The sequence below is a fragment of the Schistocerca piceifrons genome, chromosome 2 (genome assembly GCF_021461385.2).
Source record: "Schistocerca piceifrons isolate TAMUIC-IGC-003096 chromosome 2, iqSchPice1.1, whole genome shotgun sequence".
Classification (NCBI taxonomy): Eukaryota; Metazoa; Arthropoda; class Insecta; order Orthoptera; family Acrididae; genus Schistocerca; species Schistocerca piceifrons.
In genome coordinates this window covers 553,835,144-553,854,522 of record NC_060139.1, presented here as the reverse complement: position 1 = coordinate 553,854,522, position 19,379 = coordinate 553,835,144, and the positions used below count along the sequence as shown (strand labels likewise).

At 44.8% G+C, this 19,379-nt stretch overlaps 1 protein-coding gene across 1 annotated transcript in view; it reads left to right on the top strand.

Moving 5' to 3' along the window:
• Positions 1-19,379, top strand: part of LOC124775580 (G-protein coupled receptor GRL101-like) — a 373,429-nt gene that overhangs the window by 118,849 nt on the left and 235,201 nt on the right. Inside the window, exon 7 of the mRNA XM_047250411.1 lies at positions 12,570-12,716. Coding sequence (XP_047106367.1) covers positions 12,570-12,716 — 147 coding nt within the window. The remainder of the gene's footprint in view (positions 1-12,569; positions 12,717-19,379) is intronic.

Sequence of the window (19,379 nt, the reverse complement as noted above, 5' to 3'; positions counted from 1 at the left end):
TACAAGGCGAGCGAATGTAATGCTCGTTGTTTTCTCGGAATTTTTGTTATAACGCACCAGTGAGTTTGACCACTGCGCACAACGATAATGCCTACACTGTGAGATCAACAAAGTTAGGCGTGCACCAGCTTATGTTTATTATTAGTGGGTAACATAACCCTGGAAAGCTTATAGGTTAAGGGAAAGTATTTTACAGTATAACTCAAGACTGAGATTAACAGATATTTATTTGCTCTAGTGACCAACAAAAACCACAATAACAAAAGACAGAAAACAATGTTCTATAAAACACAAATTAAATTACGAAACTGTGCTAAGACTATGGGGAAGTGCCAATTTGTTTGCAAAACATAATGGGGAAAGCATAACAAGATTGCTCATCTGGGCAGCTCGTGAAATCAAAGATAACCATGCAAAGTAACTACACAAGTTGCGTTGCAAAGTAAGAAAAAAATGGGCTGCTGTGAATATGGATCGTGCTGCCACAATTATAACACTTTCATTTCCCCAAATCCAGCCAACAGTGAGCGGATCACCACCGAATTGCGAACGGAAGACAAGTGACCCGCATGGTGAAAGGGTGACGATTCACTGATCACGAAACATAGATCCATAGATCTCCCTCGAAAATTGTCTACTTTAAAAAGAAGTATCTGTATGGAATGGACGGGTCAATGCTATTGCTAGTATGGTGGACAAGAGATTCGACTACTTCATGAGAAAATGGGGGAATGTTGCAGAAACTTCCCATTCTTGGCGTACAGAACGCACCTAACCAATAAGAGGTTGGTAACAGGATGGATGGGTGTCTCATTGGCTCATCGGATTCTACCCTCCAAGCACGATGATGGGGCGATTCATTTCGATTAGATACACCCACTTCTGAAGCGAAAGCAAAGTACTTTCTCAAGGATATTGGGCGGCATCTCGGTGTCTCGTTCTTTGATGTCTGAACAGAACAGGCAAATACATCGTACTTAATTATTATCTGAGGACGGCAGTGTTGGTACGTTGCTTTCCGATCAGGGATAGCTAGCACAGGAGCCGGCTCCACCGAAAAAAGTAAGAAGCGGGTGTAATATCTCCCCTCCTTTCTTCCTACATCTGTTGTCCACATTAAACAATGTCCAGTCCAAGTAATTAATAGCCAAAGTCTTTTATGAAGATGAGGGGAGCGAAAATTACAATAAGCTTTCAAATTTACGTAGCCTGACATGTTGAGATGGCTCCAGATCTTCTTGTCTAGGTGTCTGATTCTTGAAGCTGAAAATCTGACGTCAGGTCCTCTGGATTGATTTGAGCTAAATATATTGGAAAATTGTTGTTGCAGAATTTTACGTTAGTATATTTTCCACTGACTATCTCACATTTTAGTATATCATACAGTATTTTGATTTTTCACATTAACAAAGCCGAAATTGCGTTGTTCCCACCTGTTATACAAAAATAGATCCGATCACATCAGAGGCACGCTTATGACTCTGACGCTCTGCCGAAGTATTAACATTCCACATGGTTAAAAATTTTTCTTAACAAATGAATTCCTACTAGTTTTCGTTACATTATTAATTTAGATTATTATTTCATCAATGAATCCAAAAACAAAGATGTTAAACAGTACAGGATTGCGTAATTAATAACAAAAATTTTATGTGTGCAAGTAATTCGTAATTTCAAATATTTGTTAAAAATTTATTTTAACTGTACATTCAGAACTAGTACTTATCGAGTATAACATCGAAACCAAAATATTTTATAAAGTAATTCCTTTTCATAAATTTTAGCTTGAAATTCAACATAGTGTGTGTAAAATTACGTGAAAGTTTTCACAAAAGCAACTGAGATAATACTGACCTATCCAAAGCTCGAAAAATAATACTAGTATCGGCAACTAATGTTGAGGAAAGGTAGTGCTAGAGGAGCATGTCCCATTACACAGGCCACAGCCTTACTTCAGCGAAAACTGCTCAGTGCCCAGGGGATCTTCACCCTGCCTAATGAGATTCACCGTTCTCCCTCGGCTGACAAAGAGGACCCAGGGACCACTCTGGGACGACATCTTCTCAGAACAGGAAGTTTTCCTCCCAGAAAATTTTTCCAGTACACTGTGAATAAAATTAACCACGAAACTGTACAAAAGTATTTCATTATTCTGTAGAGATATCTGACGTTGTCACAAAAGAAGCAGCAGTTCGAATATCAAGATCTCAGACGGATAGCCAGTACCAAGGAAAGGAAGAAAAGCTGAAAGGCGGAAGGAATATGGAGAAGAACAACATAATAATAACGAATTTGAAGGAAATATTACATAAATACAAGAGGAACTAAATGAAGATGTGTATGAAAGTGTGATAATGTAAATATAATTCAACAGAGCACTGAAAATCTTAAGTCGAAACAACACCTTCTTTCAGAAACATTGAGATCCTTGGCAGAGCGAGCCAGGACAAACCAGAACCACCATGTGCGCAAGATAAATGGGAGTGGCTAAATACGCCCAGACTTCAGAAAGAATGTAGTAATCTAGTTTACAAGGAAGGCAGGTGCTGCCATGTGTGAATTTTACGTAACTATCACTTTAACAATTAATGGCTGTAAAATACTGAAACGAATCATTTAAGGAAGAACGGAAAACCTGGTAGGGGCCGACCTTATGTGACATCAGTTTTGGTTCTGGAGAAATGCAGGAACACGTGTGGATGGGCTGACTCTATGAGTAATCACAAAAGACACAGAAAGACAAACTTGATTTCATAATAGCCGGTTATGCCCCAGGATTGAATCCTCAGAAGACACCAAAAATTCGTCCAAGTTCTACCTTGGCAGCTCCCGGACGCCACGCCGCCTGTGTCAATGACCTGTAGATTGCCAGCTAGGGAAAAATACCGAGAGACTTCCAGCAAACTTGGAAGATATCACATCACGGGAGAACGAGAGAGCATCCAAGTCTGCAAGTGAAGCATGCAGACCGAGAGATACCCTCATACTAGTGACAAAGCGCAAGGCTATGTGGACACCTAGGTACAATGAAACAGTAAATATTCCAATGCTATACCAGCAGAAAATCGCCTCTGAAATGTGGAGATTTAAGTCAAACCTCACGTTAATAGTGAGGGAAACCGAGGATACATGATGTCATTGCTATCCCCACCGCCACAGGCCGCATGGGAAGCGCCGACACAAATACTTCACTATTCTGAACAAGTGTTGGATTGCTGAGTACGAATGGCTGACTGCCCAGTGCTTAGTCTCAGCACTTTGTTGCATCTATCCACGGAGGAGGGAGGCTATGGGGGTCGACCCTCAGCACGCCTAGCTGTCTTCGATTCCCTATGGAGCCTCTGTTGACCTAGATGTGATTGGGCGCTTTGGAAAACAATACTGTATTACTGCTTACTAGATATGTCATTGTCAATGACGTTTTCTTGGCGTTATCGAGCGTATCTAGGTCTCCATCATCGCATCCCACCAGGCACTCTCCCGATGATTGTAGGACCCCTATATCTGGTGTCATCAAGAGGTTGACAGTGCTAGAGTGGGAGAACGATGCTGCTTCCAGCTGGACTGCCAACTTCCGAGGCAACAATAATGGGCTCAGGGGCCGCCATCACCCTGCAGGCCTGCTGGAGGCTTGATGTGCGTGACCAGGACGCTGTCCGTCACCTCTATTTGGGCTGGAGGGCTTCTGCAGCTGCTCACCCATTCCTGAGGCCGACGCCCATGATGCCAGCTCCTTTCTCCTGAACGTGGGCTAAGAACCATTCACTGCGAGTCAGCGAGTGTTGCAGATGACCTGGTGGCGTGACTCTTGAGTGAACATCTTTGAAGTCAACGAGACGACTTTCAAGAAAGATATTTAGGGCTGGAGGCTGCCGGCGTCCACGGGTCGACGGCCACCCCGTGACGTAACCGCCGCCACTGGATGCTTTGCTTCACTGGTGGAACCCCAAGTTAAGTACATACCGCCTCTCTTCTATTCCGCTGCTCTGTTGACCCAGCTGTGGTGAGGCGCTTTGGAAAGCAATACTGTATTACTGCTTAACAGATATGTCATCTTCAATTATGTTTTCTTTGCATTCTCGAGCGTAGCTAGGCCCTCATCACCGCATCCCGCCCGGCTCTCCCCAGATGATTGTAAGACCCTTCTACCTAGTTTCATCAAGAGTTTGACAGTGGTAGAGATATATAAACCTGCTGCCACGCTCACATATCTTGGAGAACAGCATCCGACCATCTACGCAACTCTCATGTGAGATCAACAGCTATGAGCTAGAGTTTGTAACAATGCCTGTGTGGTGAAAGATAGATACTTGTTTGTTTTCTCGTTCTGTATTTTTTTGGTCATGTTCAGCGCTAAGGACGCTTGCAGTGTGTTAAAAGTGTCATTTGGTAGACTACAGGAACCTGCAGGATTGTCCGTGTTCCACGGGAACTTACTTGCAGCCACTGAGGTGTCCGTTCTGTAATGTATTTCAGTATGATGTATCATGTGTTCAAGCTGTGTCATCTACTAATATTAATTGTTGAAGGGTTGATAACGAAGTACACCAGCGCAGAGAATCTCGTTGGACTATGATACGGCATAAAGATTAAGTGCAGTTTAATTTCTCTTACGTGCCTGCTGTTTGTGTAGTCTCCTCCTTTTCTGGTGTAACGGCAGATGGAGTTTACCCAAATGCCAGACACATGAGCAGCAACTCAGAATGAAGCGGTGCTAGCTTTGAAGAGGCAGACAGCTGCGTTGTTAGGAACTACAACATAACACAGGAAAGACAGTGATGCACTGCGTAGGAGAACAGAGCAATGGGAAGCCGTTGGACGGGCGTGAACTCCTTGATTCATATGAAAATAAAACCGTGTTGAGTGTACTCAGCTATTCTATTCATCCTCCAGCAACTAGCCTTATAGCGTCATTTTCGTGGAAAGCAGCCGAGGATGTATCTGTTTTTGTTAGTGACGCAAAATCTTCCACCAAATTTCCAAAATTTTCTGAAGAAACGTCCTTGGATATGGCTAGATTAACGTTTACGGATGAAGCGAAAATGTATGTTACGTACCACAGGACCGTCAGTGAGTACCAAACATTTGAGAAACTGACTAACGGTCCTAACGGTCTAATACAGCGCTATCAGAAGAAGAACATCACGACGTTTTTTAGGGAGAAACTCAATGGACTCTCGCCGAAGGAAGGTGAATGAGTGCATTCCTTCTCTGACATAATTAGGGAGCTGAACTCTCAGATTTATGAACTAATGAAGAATGAAGAGGCTGATAAAGTAATTCTGCATGAAGCAGAGAATAGGGCTCTGGATATTTTTCTAAGAAGTATTTCTGCTGATATTTTGAGAAGGCCGGCCGGTGTGGCCGTGCGGTTCTAGGCGCTTCAGTCTGGAACCGCGTGACCGCTACGGTCGCAGGTTCGAATCCTGCCTCGGGCATGGCTGCGTGTGATGTCCTTAGGTTAGTTAGGTTTAAGTAGTTCTAAGTTCTAGGGGACTGATGACCACAGATGTTGAGTCCCATAGTGCTCAGTTGGTGAGTTGGTAGAGCATCAGATTGTTATACTAATGGTCCCAAATTCGAAACTCAGTGAAAGAATTTTTTTTTTACAGTTTACCCGTGAAATTGTTGTACGGGAGAACATTTTTTTCTGACATGTACAAGGATGTTTCAGAGTTTGTAGGATTGTTCTTTTGGCAAGCAACTTTCGCTTCGTTAGTTAAAAGTAGCAAACCTATAGTGTATATTTGTATAGACAGCACCACACCTATCTACACAAATGTACTCTATAGGTTTGCTACTTCCAACTACCGAAGCAGATTGCCAAAATAACAGTGCTACAAGCTCCGAAACGTCCTTTTTCATGCCAGAAAAATGTTCTCCTATATAATTGTTTCACGCGCAAACTGTTAAAAAAGAAATCGCCATCAGTGAGTTTCGAACCTTGATATAGTTTCGACAGGATAAACTAGTCCGCCATCTGAGGGTGCTTCAACTTACTTTCAGTGGATGGGAGGTTAGAAATGAAATGCATACATTGCGAGACGTGCTTGTTGAGCTGCATCGAGAAGCACAGAAAGAGAGAATTTTGACTGAAGTAAAAGGGGATACCGACGTTTACAACTCTCATACGAAAATCTATGTGAACAGCTTATGCAGGTTATGGGTCAGGTACCACGAACCCTGGTGCGTAAGAATAGGGGTTGATGAGACGCTGGTGGGAAACTACCAAAACAGTTTTTGGCACATCCGACAGCGAAGATATCCGGGATTAGAGCGACACCATGGGACGAATACCTAAACTGGCGGAGGCTGCTAGATCTAGAGTGGAACTTCATATCACTCATTTGTCGAACATGGAACAGCATGTGCTAAGTAGTACTACGAAGCTGCGAGAATGAACTGCTGAAGTAGCGTAGAATACACTAGATACGGTGCAGGCCTCAAACAGTGACTTGCAGACAGTGAATAATTCGACTTAACGCATTGAATGGGAGAGTGGCCGTAAACAGGTTGCTACAAGCGCAAACAGATAGTCTGAATGCTACAAAGGTGGAAGCAGCTACGCTACAAGAAGCAGTGCATCACGTCATTCACGGGCAGCTAAGTTCTACATGACTGTCACTACAGCAATTCCTAACCAGCCTACGCAATAGGCAAAAGGAATTTACAGCAGAATAACGGCACGTATTGGAACCACCAGAAGGAAATTTGACACTAGTCTTTCACGTGTCCGTCGTTTAAATGATTTACGATGGTGCAAGGTTGCATGTGCTGAAATGATTCCCGGTGGTAGTGATAAATTTGCGGTAGCTGCGTTTTACCACACACGCCTATCCAGTTAAGAGGGAAAGTACGGGGGAGTGGGTACAGGTACGGACCAAAGATGTTTTAATAAGTGACAGAACAAAGAGATGCCTATGTTCTGTTGTCGTTGAGAGACCTACAGAGATGCCAGAGGGAAACTGTAACGATCTGCTCAAGTAGGATGATACATATTGGCGTGCAGGCATGTGAAGTTCAATTATCCCTGTGAAAAGCCAGAGCAAGTGAATGTCAAAGGGAAATGTTAACACAGTGTTTACGTTTCCTGAGAGTAGGCTCCCACTGTGTCTACTCAGTTTTTTCACCAGAAGTATTCATAGTAAAATATTACAAACACGTAAACCCGGATTTGAATAGAGTGGAATTACAGGATAGCGGAAATCACGGGTTATGAACAATATGTACAAGAGCAAAGACTTGTGACCGTTAGGCACGACATTTCGTCTAACAGCTACGATCAATGGTATGACCACACTTACGTGGTAAGAACCTACATTATACTGGCCCGAGAAGTTGCTAGAGGTCTACATGCTTTCATGCTTTCTTTTTTCTTTTTTTTTTTTTTTTTGAGTTGTCAGTTTTCTGACAGGTTTGATGCGGCCCGTTACGGATTTTTCTCCTGTGCCAAACTCATCATCTCAAGGTAGCTATTGCAGCCAACGTCGTCAGTTACTTGCTGGATATATTCCAATGTCTTCCTCTGCAATTGTTGCCCTCTACAACTCCCTCTACTACGATGGAAGTCATTCCCTGATGACTTAACAGATTTTCTACCATCCTGTCCCTTCTCATTATCAGTATTTTCCATAATTCCTTTCCTCTCTGATTGTGCGCAGAACCTCCTCATTTCTTATGTATCAGTCCACCTAATTTTCAACATTCGTCTGTGGCACCACATCTCGAGTCTCTTCTGTTCCGGTTTTTCACAATCCATGTTTCACTGCCTTACAATGCTGTGCTCCAAACGTGCATTCTCGGCAATTTCTTCGTCGAGTTAAGGCCTATGTTTGATAATGGTAGAACTGTCTTGGCCAGGAATGCCTTTTTGCCAGTGCTAGTATGCTTTTGATGTCCTCCTTGCTCCGTCCGTCATTGGTTATTTTGCTGTCTAGGTAGCGGAATTCCTTAACTTCATCTACTTTGTGACGACCAGTCCTGATGTTCAGTTTCTCGCTGTTGTCATTTCTGCTACTTCTCATTACTTTCGTCTTTCTTCGATTTACTCTCAGTTCATATTCTGTACTCATTAGACTTCATTTCATTCAGTAGATAATGTAAGGCTTCTTCACTTTCATTCAGCAACGTCAGCAACGTCGTCAGCAAAAAGTATCATTGATGTCCTTTCACCTTGATTTTAATCCCACTCGTGAACCTTTCTTTTATTTCCATCACTGCTTCTTCGATATACAGATTGAGCAGTAGGGGCGAAAGATTAAATCCCTGTCTTATACCCTTTTCAATCCGAATACTTCGTTCTTGTTCCTTCACTCTTATTATTCCCTCTTTTCTCTGGTACATATTGTTTATAACCCGTTTCTCTCTCTATAGTTTACCCTCATTTTTCTCAGAATTTCGAATATCGCGCACCATTTTACATTGTCGAACGCTTTCTACAGGTCGACAAATCCTATGAACATGTTTCGATTTTTCTTTAGTCCTGACTCCATTATCAACCCCAACGTCAGAATTGCCTCTCTGGTGCCTTTACTTTTTAAAAATTGCAGAGACCAAAGATGAATGCATCAATCAGGGTCAAATGGATGTAGGTTACGGCAGTTATTGGCAGATGAAGAGGCTTGCCTGGAACAGAATAGTGTGGAGAGATGCCTCAAACCAGTCTTCGGGCTGAACACCACAACAACAATATGTATTGTGGTTTGATGACTGAAATGCCAGTTTACCTGATAACAGAGAATGCGGCACTAGCCTCCCGTAATTTACGTAAAATACACTCCTGGAAATGGAAAAAAGAACACATTGACACCGGTGTGTCAGACCCACCAAACTTGCTCCGGACACTGCGAGAGGGCTGTACAAGCAATGATCACACGCACGGCACAGCGGACACACCAGGAACCGCGGTGTTGGCCGTCGAATGGCGCTAGCTGCGCAGCATTTGTGCACCGCCGCCGTCAGTGTCAGCCAGTTTGCCGTGGCATACGGAGCTCCATCGCAGTCTTTAACACTGGTAGCATGCCGCGACAGCGTGGACGTGAACCGTATGTGCAGTTGACGGACTTTGAGCGAGGGCGTATAGTGGGCATGCGGGAGGCCGGGTGGACGTACCGCCGAATTGCTCAACACGTGGGGCGTGAGGTCTCCACAGTACATCGATGTTGTCGCCAGTGGTCGGCGGAAGGTGCACGTGCCCGTCGACCTGGGACCGGACCGCAGCGACGCACGGATGCGCGCCAAGACCGTAGGATCCTACGCAGTGCCGTAGGGGACCGCACCGCCACTTCCCAGCAAATTAGGGACACTGTTGCTCCTGGGGTATCGGCGAGGACCATTCGCAACCGTCTCCATGAAGCTGGGCTACGGTCCCGCACACCGTTAGGCCGTCTTCCGCTCACGCCCCAACATCGTGCAGCCCGCCTCCAGTGGTGTCGCGACAGGCGTGAATGGAGGGACGAATGGAGACGTGTCGTCTTCAGCGATGAGAGTCGCTTCTGCCTTGGTGCCAATGATGGTCGTATGCGTGTTTGGCGCCGTGCAGGTGAGCGCCACAATCAGGACTGCATACGACCGAGGCACACAGGGCCAACACTCGGCATCATGGTGTGGGGAGCGATCTCCTACACTGGCCGTACACCACTGGTGATCGTCGAGGGGACACTGAATAGTGCACGGTACATCCAAACCGTCATCGAACCCATCGTTCTACCATTCCTAGACCGGAAAGGGAACTTGCTGTTCCAACAGGACAATGCACGTCCGCATGTATCCCGTGCCACCCAACGTGCTCTAGAAGGTGTAAGTCAACTACCCTGGCCAGCAAGATCTCCGGATCTGTCCCCCATTGAGCATGTTTGGGACTGGATGAAGCGTCGTCTCACGCGGTCTGCACGTCCAGCACGAACGCTGGTCCAACTGAGGCGCCAGGTGGAAATGGCATGGCAAGCCGTTCCACAGGACTACATCCAGCATCTCTACGATCGTCTCCATGGGAGAATAGCAGCCTGCATTGCTGCGAAAGGTGGATATACACTGTACTAGTGCCGACATTGTGCATGCTCTGTTGCCTGTGTCTATGTGCCTGTGGTTCTGTCAGTGTGATCATGTGATGTATCTGACCCCAGGAATGTGTCAATAAAGTTTCCCCTTCCTGGGACAATGAATTCACGGTGTTCTTATTTCAATTTCCAGGAGTGTATATACGTACATTACTGAATATCGAATGAGACGATGCTCTGTCAGGGACGTTAGAGAGCAAATGTGCAATTCTAGACGAAGTTTGTCAGGTACGGTAAGCATTCGGAAATTAATTGTGTCTTCTGCTATTCTTGCTTGTTCCTGGTTTCTCTGATACAGGCATTTTCCATTTGATTTATGCTGCTAGCGGTTAAAATTACACTACGGGGGTAACAAATAACGAAATCTTACAAATTGTGCATGTGCAGTATATACGGAAGAATAAGTTTTTAAATTTGTTGATGATTATTATTCAAAGATTGTACATGGTGAAAAATTTGGTACACAAAGCTATTAGCTCTGACGAGAACATCGAAGTCAGCTTGGATGACAGATATGTCACTCCATACTTCTTAATCAGAGTTCATAATTCGCAGTGTCTGGGTCTGCTAGAGTGCTAGTCGTCTTTCGGCAACCCTTGAACAGATTGTATCGAAGAGTGAAAGAACCGAAAAAAGTACTCAGCAAGTCAACAGTCCATCACTTTATATATCGAGGTAGGTTGAGTAGCCCAAGCAACGGTCTTGTGCTGCCTTATTAAAAGATGTCACAGAGACCTCGAAGATATGGTAGAGCAACCTATTTTAATACATCTGACATGTAACGTCTGCTACCCAAATTACATTGTATGCGAACGAGTAGTGATCCTTTTGTCTACTCACTGACACCAAATGACGATGAGGAAAGCAACCTTTCAAAGCCTATTCACCTCGGAGCCTCAGCATATGGATACGACCAATCATGGTGCTGTGCACAGAATCTGAATTCGTCTGAAAAGACGCGGCTGTAGGATAGAGCATCACCGAGTTAATAATATGACTTTCCTCTCCGAAGCTAGTCGCCTGCGGCCATTGCAATCCCACGTGGCGTTGAGTATCGTACTCCAGGACATATCGATTGCGTATTTGTGTGACAGGCGTGGGGTTCCGAACAATGTGGGTTGCAATATTGCGAAATAATAAACCACATTCCCCGTAAGACACAATCCTCCTGGTGTCGATTTTCGATCGTGCTGATGGACGTTATCTTTCTTACATGAGGCATAGCTCTATCTTGTCACAAACAACCGATATTAAAATAGTATTTCTGAATGAGAGGTCCACTGTGATAATCTTTCCTTATACGCAGAATGCAGATGGCCTTCTTACTAGATAATTTTTGCGGCACTTGTATATCCAAGAATGTATTACACTTCAAATCAATTTGAATTTTATTGAATGCCGCCTTCGTAGTGTTCCCTTGTTCACACTTTCGAGAATGGCCTCGGTCACCGTGGTTCATGCAGCTCATCGGCTGTTTTTAACACATTTTTCGAATAGTTTAGCTTTAAAACTGCAATAAATTTGTGTGGTGTGTCAATTGAAACGAAGAAACTTAAGTTATCTATTCCTGGAACTTGTATTATGTGGTATTAAAGTTAGAAGATATACAAGCTGTTATACTGCGCCGGCCTCTGTGGCCGGGCGGTTCTAGGCTCTGCAGTCCGGAACTGGGCTGCTGTTGCGGTCGCAGGTTCGAATCCTGCCTTGGGCACGGATGTGTATGATGTCCTTAGGTTAGTTACGTTTAAGTAGTTCTAAGTCGAGGGGGCTGATGACCTCAGATGTTAAGTCCCATAGTGCTTAGAGCCATTTTAATCATTTTATTATAATGAAACAAGTTGTCATTCCCAAAAGGACTTGTAGACACCGTTCTTATGCATTGCTTGCGTGACTGTGGTAAGTTTTGAAACAATCAAGCATACGTACAATTTGGGCACAGTCGGGCCGTTTCTTTACCCTTTTGTCTCTTACTGGCATCGGAGCACACTATTGCACACACGTGTTGGGTGTGATTTGCTCTCAATAGATGAATTACTACAGCAAAATGTTACCGAATATATCTGCTCCACCCAGGAATTGGCCAAGAATGGATCTCTTATCGTGCCGCACTGTCCAAGGAACTGAGAGAGGACTTTTGTTTGATGTATCAACGCTAACCAGGGCAGCAACTTAGTGGGCGCTGTTTTCGAGTATAAATGGGTCTGAATTCGATAATCAAGTAGTAACACAATGTAAGACATTCTTCGTTGTGCTATCTACATAGTCACCTATAGAGAGACGGAAGCGTAATCGCAGCTACGAACTTGTACGCGTTCCACGGGTAAGACTCGAGCATTGTCCACATGACTAACTGCCGTAGCGCGAGTCTTCTTCGGATCCGTCTCGAATGTCTTAATAGCAAAGAGGGTAGCATCTACTGGAAGTTATTTTGACAGTCACATGTTAACCAGATACCAAAGATACCAAAGTGTGGGAGAAGTACAGGCACTTGAAAGCGGCTCTTCTTTGCAGGTATGAGCGTGTGCACGCCGGGGAAGACCCTACTTTGCATCCCGCACCCCGGCAGCAGGGAGGACCGCTGCATCGCCCCCGAGTACATCTGCGACGGCCACAACGACTGCCACAACGGGAACTACGTCTCGGACGAGCTGGGCTGCCGTGAGTATCCTCAGCTGGACGCAGCGCGCTCCCACTCGAAATAATGTGCGTACCAAGTCCCGACAAAAAGGTTTAAAACATGACAGTGTTTGTTTTCCCTTTACGTATATCACATTCTCTTCTACAGAGACACGACAAAGCCCACGGGATATCCAAACTGATGTCATAAATATCTCACGTTTTTGCTCAGAGATAACATTCTTCGTACTCTAAAGAGTGACAGGCACTGACCTACATAAAACGGTTGTAAGAATTGTGTCAGTTTCCTAAAAAATAGCTGGGACATAAGGGATATACAGACCTTCCGACATTCTACATCTCAGCTTTCTGGCAACTGTGTTAATCTCTCCAACAGCTTTGAAATCTGAGATCAGTGGTTAAAAGCAAACGATCGATATATCTGGGCGTCGAGTGTTTAGACTTAAGGCTGGTTAACACTTGACATCAAGGAACAGAAATCAACGTAAAAAATTCGAAAGAGTGCTCTAAATGGCGGCATTCACAAAGGGAATTAACAGAATAGGGTGGGCCATCAACATGAACGATACTCGCAAGGGGAATAAATTTTGACTTGGCAGTTAACCCATTCTCGCCACGCACATTCGTGTTGTAATTGTGTATTTTGTGTCTTGTACCTTCTCAATCTCTAATTATCGTTTGCTTTGTTTTACTGACAGTCTGACAAGTTGCTATGGAGACTTGGATGTGTTTCCTGAGTGTTGTATTCCAAAAGTGGTGAACTATCTGAAACAGGAAAAAGATTAGGTTTTACAGTACTTGGAGGAGAAAAAGTTTACACTGTGACACAGTAATGATTAGAGCAGAGGGAGAAATTTTAATTAAAACATTTTTAACAGCGAAATAGTGAGCTCTAAATGTACAGTTCTATTCGATATTATTTTTCACTTAGAAAACAAAAAATAGTGGATAAGGTAGGCAGAGACCCAGTATAGTGCCTTATAACCAATATTTGTTTTATAGGAATGCATAGTTTGGCAGCAATTTGTACCGATTAATTTCTCTCGAGCTTCCAGCCGCATCAAATGGTTTGAAGTACACGAGCTTTAAGTCAAGTGTTCCTCGGCTGTTGTCAAGTGGCGACTGTATTTGTAATCGCTGCTACCGTCCTTGTATAGCCACGATGCCGTCTGTGACGTTATTGGTGCTCACTCCAGCCCCATAGAAGGCCATATTATCGTCGTGCTCCCGCCTTTCCGTCTTCAACTTTCAGATGGTTGCATCCCAAGCGGTGCTTAGCTGCAGACCGCCTTCTTTATTGAGAGTGGTGTCACAAATTTGTATCTGGGTCGCTTCCTTTATTACACTATAGCAGAAAATATTAATCTGTGTAATAACATACGCCTCTTAGAAAGAAATACGTTCTCCGTTTCCTAGAGCATGCTGTGCTACCACTGTTTTCTCTTGTTACTCATGGTGAAGGCATCTCTCGTGTTCTACACAACGCTGTTCAGTAGTACTCACAGTCTGTCCGATATTAAAGTGTACACAACCACACGATGTTTTATAAACGCTTGGCCTTCTGAGGGTTATATCGTTTATCACAGGCCTCATGAGCTGTAGAATTATTGTTGGGGCCCTGAAGATCGAATTGACTGTATGCCTCTTTAGGAGACGGCTGATCTTTCCTGTCACTGAGCCACAGGACGACCAAAAATCGAGCTCCCCGGGTCCTTCTCGGTGTTCTTCTGCTTCCGTTTTTCCGGAAAGATAGCTTGCAAAATCTCACGGTTGTTATAGCCGTTTACCTTGAATACTTTTCGTAAATGGTTCAGTTCCTTAGGCAGGTTTTCGGCGTTTGTAACACATTCTGCAGGATGCAGCAAGGTCCTCAGAGCAAGCGTTTCTGCGGCAGATGGTGATACCTGAGGGATGATGATGACGATGTTTGGAGCATATGGGCGCTAAACGGCGATGTCATCAGCGCTCTTGCACTCATTAAAAAAAACGAATGTGGCTAAAACCTCGAAAATTTTTCCCACTCATACACTCGAATCCAGCAAACAATTACTCTACCTCATAAGCGCTAAAACAAAGGAGAAAGAGTAAAAGTAGCTATTCATAACATTAAAACACAAGTCAAACGACAATGGAAGTAAAAGAAAGGCACAGCCAGATGTGACTAGCTGACCACTTACAAAAATATGGGTAAGCCAGTCACCTTGTTAACATATTGAATCTATCGTCATAAAATCTTGGAAAAATGTTGGACAACTCACAAAACTTGAAAACTCGAACAAAATTCATTTGAACATTACTTAAAAGAGAGGGCATGTCCGTCGCAAATACCCCGCGGCACGTTCGTCGGAAAATAAAACAAATTCCAACAAAATGTAGCGCACGGTTATCCGTACGCCATAAACACTACACATTGGAGGTTCCTCTCGCCAGAGCAATAAGCCATAGGTCATAGGAATGAGGCCTATGCGAACACGAGTGCACGGTGCACGAAGGAGCTACGCCACGGCCATGTTGCAGGCTTTATTAGAAGGCGATTATTGTCTGACACTTCAGCCTCTCATCCTTCCACCGACGCAAGACTCTGGAACTCAACAGCGAGTTTATAGCCTGCAAGGGAATGGCACACTGAAATACCTGAGCATCGCGAAATGCATCCGTGGCTGCTGGATCCTCCCTTTTGTTCCCAGCAACTGTCACGTGCCCTGGTATCCAGCAGGAAGACACGTCATTCCCCAGTCGTTGAAGCTGGAGGAGGGCATCCTGGATATTCTGGGACATACAAAAATTCTGCACCGCAGAAACGTCTCATCTGCTCCAGTGCCGGAAAGATCGCACATAATTCGGTGTCGAACATATTAAAATCTTAAGGCAGTCGGACCTTGAGGATACGATCATCGGAAACAACACAGAAACTAACAGAGTCCCCCTATTTCGACCCATCCGTTAATACAGCTACATAGTCGTGGTGCTCAGATAAAATGTTAGAAAATAACGTATGGAAACAGAAGCAGTAGAGCAACTTTTACTGTATTGCACCAAATCTATAATTACCTGGGATCCATGTCGTAATAAGGGTAGCAGATGGTTAAAACACTGGCTTTGGGTCGTGCTTGCTCCACTCCATGTGACTGCACAAGGATTTTTTTCTTTAATTTGTTGTAAGGTACTATGAAACCAAACTGCTGAGGTCGTCGGTCCCTAGGCCTACACACTACTTAACCTAACTTAAACTAACTTATGCTAAAGACAGCACATACATACCCATGCCGGAGGGAGGACTCGAAACTCCGACAGGACCAGCTTCGCGAACCTTGCCAAGTCGCCCTAGACCGCGCGGCTATCCCGTCCGACACACACGGAGATCAAACGGTATTGTGGCTCGTGGCCAGTTGCGTTCTAGAGGCGGACAAACAACGGTATGGTATGCGGATGAAGTCGGAGCTACGAGTAACTTACATGCCTGACGCACCATGAGAAGCTGCCGCCGGATGGTTAGTGGCGGCTGCCTGGCCTCAGCGACTGGGTGTGGAACTTGTCCTATAAGCACCCGTCGGCAGCCGAAATCCCTCGTTTTGGACAGTGTCAATGATTTTGAAACAAGAAGGCCTCGCCGATCCATTCACCATACGCCCACAGCCCTGTCGCCAACGACGAAAGCCCTATTAAACTGGAGCAGACGCATCCTGCCCACTTCTCAAGACCTGTGGCTAAGGTACTTTATAATGTCTAGTGCCTTGAGAGATTTATCTATTAGGTCTCTCAGTTGTGGGAACCACTACAATTTGGAGTAAAAAATGAGGCCCAGAAACCTCACTCAGTCTCTAAAACGTAGGATGGTGTCCCGCATATTCAAGTCAGGTAAATTAAAAATACGACGAGAACGATTAAAATGCACAGAGACACACTTACCCGCAGACAAATGAAATCCCCTCTTTGCAGCCCACTCCTCTTACCTCCGTAAAGTAAGTTGCAACTGACGGATACCTGTTGCAACGCTGGAGAAGGAACAAACAACGTCAAAATTGTCCGCAAATAATGATCACTGTACTGGACACCTTACCGTAGATGTGATATTGTTTATAGCTATGACAAAGAGGGTAACACTTAAAACACTGCCCTCAGGGATACCATTCTCCTGCTCGAATCGATCTGGCAGCCTGTCACCAACTCGAGTCCTAAAAAGCCACTGAGACAGGAAAGACCGTAAGAAGATGTGGAGGTGGCCACGAACGCCCCACTGATGTAGTTGCGCGAGAATATTGTATCTAGAAGTAGTGGCATAGGCCTTACTGGTGTCAAAGAAGATAGTGATATTTTCTTTGGAAAGACTGCTCAATAGCCGCCTCTAGCAGGGCCAGGTTGTCAACAATGGACCGATATCACCGAAATCCTCATAGAGAACGGCTGAGGAGTTGCCTGGTCTCTAACAACCAGATAAGACGATGGTTAACCATTTGCTCCAGGGTCGTTCCTACCCACCTCTTTAACGCATTACACCTATAACTACTGGGAGACGTGCGGTCTTTGTCTGGTTTGAGGAGATGTATCAGAACTGCCTCCCTCCACGACTTGGAACGTTGCCTGTCTCCCAAATAAGATTAAAATATTCTAGAAGGATTTCCGTTGAGGCCGCTGGCAAATGTCGAAGCTTGCAGTACCAGATTTGGTCGTGGCTGGGAGCAGTGTCACGAGTCCCGGATAGTGCCGATTCCAGCTTCCATATGGAGAAAGTGGAGTTGTAGGACACAGAACTGTTGGATGTCAAGTTCAACTTGCCCCTCTCTACAGTCGAACGGTAGCGACGAAATGCTGAATTCTGGCTTGCATTGGCAGTAGTTTTTGCAAAATGCTCCTCTAGTGTCTGAGCGATATCTGCAGCAGTTGCTTGGAGACTCCTAAGTTCCTGTACTGCTGCTATTGGTAAATTGTGTTTACGGAAATCCTCCACATCGCTTTCCATACTTTCGTAGAACAAGTGGCACGGTTTATAGAGTTCAGAAGCACTTGCCCTGACCTTTTCTTGCGCTCCTTAACTACGTGTCGATCCTTGGCTTTCACGACTCGAAAGGCTATGTGGTTGTCTCCCGCTGGGTGGCATTTAAATCGACGAAGAGCTGCCTGCCTGTCCTGGGTTGCTGAGCTGCACTCATCTGTCCACCAAGGTACAGGTTGCCTCCTAAGGTGACATGAGGATTATGGGATGGATAACTCAGTGGCAAGATGGATCACTCATTTTATGTGGTCCATCCATTTCTGGATCCTGTAGTAATGTTCAACCACAGCTACCTGGCTGAACAGCCTTCAGTTAGCCCTGCTGATCATCCACTTTGGTGGGTTCTGTTGAAGCAATCCTCCATCCAGTAGATTAATGTGGAGTGGGAAGTGGTCACTGGAATGGAGTTAATCAACGATTTCCCACTGCACAGAGTCTGTAAGAACTGGACAGCAGAGAGAGTGGCTGAGAATGACCCAGTAGCAGCCCAGAAATGAGTGGGAGTATCAGTGTTTGGGGCGCACAGCACTTCGTGTGTCCTGAGGCTTTCCAAAATCCGACTCTGAGGGCAAGTGGAGGTCGAGGCCCACAGGACATGGTGGGCATTAAAGTCTCCCAAGGGCAATGGTTTTAGAGACTGGGTGTTTAAGAACAGACGTAAAAGAAGTAGCGAATGCCGAGGAGCTGCACAGTCTTACAGATCTTTTTGGCCTCTCCATGTGAGATATGTTTAGTTGCTTTTATTTTCTGTATCTTCCTTTCTTCAAGAAAGACAAATGCAGTCCATACCCCAGACAGGGTGATCCACAGAGCAGTGGACACATTTCACAGGAGATGAACAACCAACTCCTTTATGGGGGGCCTTCCCACATTTGCCACAAATGGCTTCTCCCCTGCATCTGATACTAGTGTGCAAAGAGCTGTGGCACTTAAAAAAGAACTTACAGTTCGGGAAATAAGGCCGCACGCTAGGGTGAAGGAAGCCAGCCTTAATGTGCTCTAAAGGTTTCATGCTGCTGAAAGTCAGTATAAACGAGTCTGATTTCATTATATTGTCATTCATCCCTTTGATAATGTTTTTTACATTAAAAGTACCTTCTTGGGATCATCCAGCTTTCAGTTCTTCTTGGGGAATGTCAACCAGATCTCTGTAAGTCACAACACATTTGCTGGAGTTCAAAGTGTTGTGCAGTTGAGTTTCAGTTGCGTACTTCCCGAGGCATTGAGGTTTTTGGAGATTCTTCACTTGTTGATAACTTGGCGTTCCGACCAACAGCCTTACATTTAACAAGCGCTTGACAGATTTTAATGTTTCAGCAATGCCATCCAATCCTTTTTCTGCAAGAAATAGTGAAATTTTATAGCAAGTGCCCTCTTTTCTTTTAACTGTTAGAAACACATTCTGAAAAACGGCATATGTTCTGTTACTAGTGGCTGAGCCGTGTGGTCTGCTACCTGAGCCCTCAGACTGGGTGTTGTTACCTTTCAGTGGCACACCCATTCCGCTGGGAGGTGGAAGGGAAAATTTCGAAGATCCATCTTGGTCTCACGAGCAGCAAGGAAATACAAGTCAGTTAAATCCCTGTGTGCCTAGGTAAGCCTTACCCATCTGCATTACGGTGGAGGAGAACGTCAAGGAACAGCAAGACATCATGAACTTGATGTTATCATGGATTTTGCAGATTGCTACA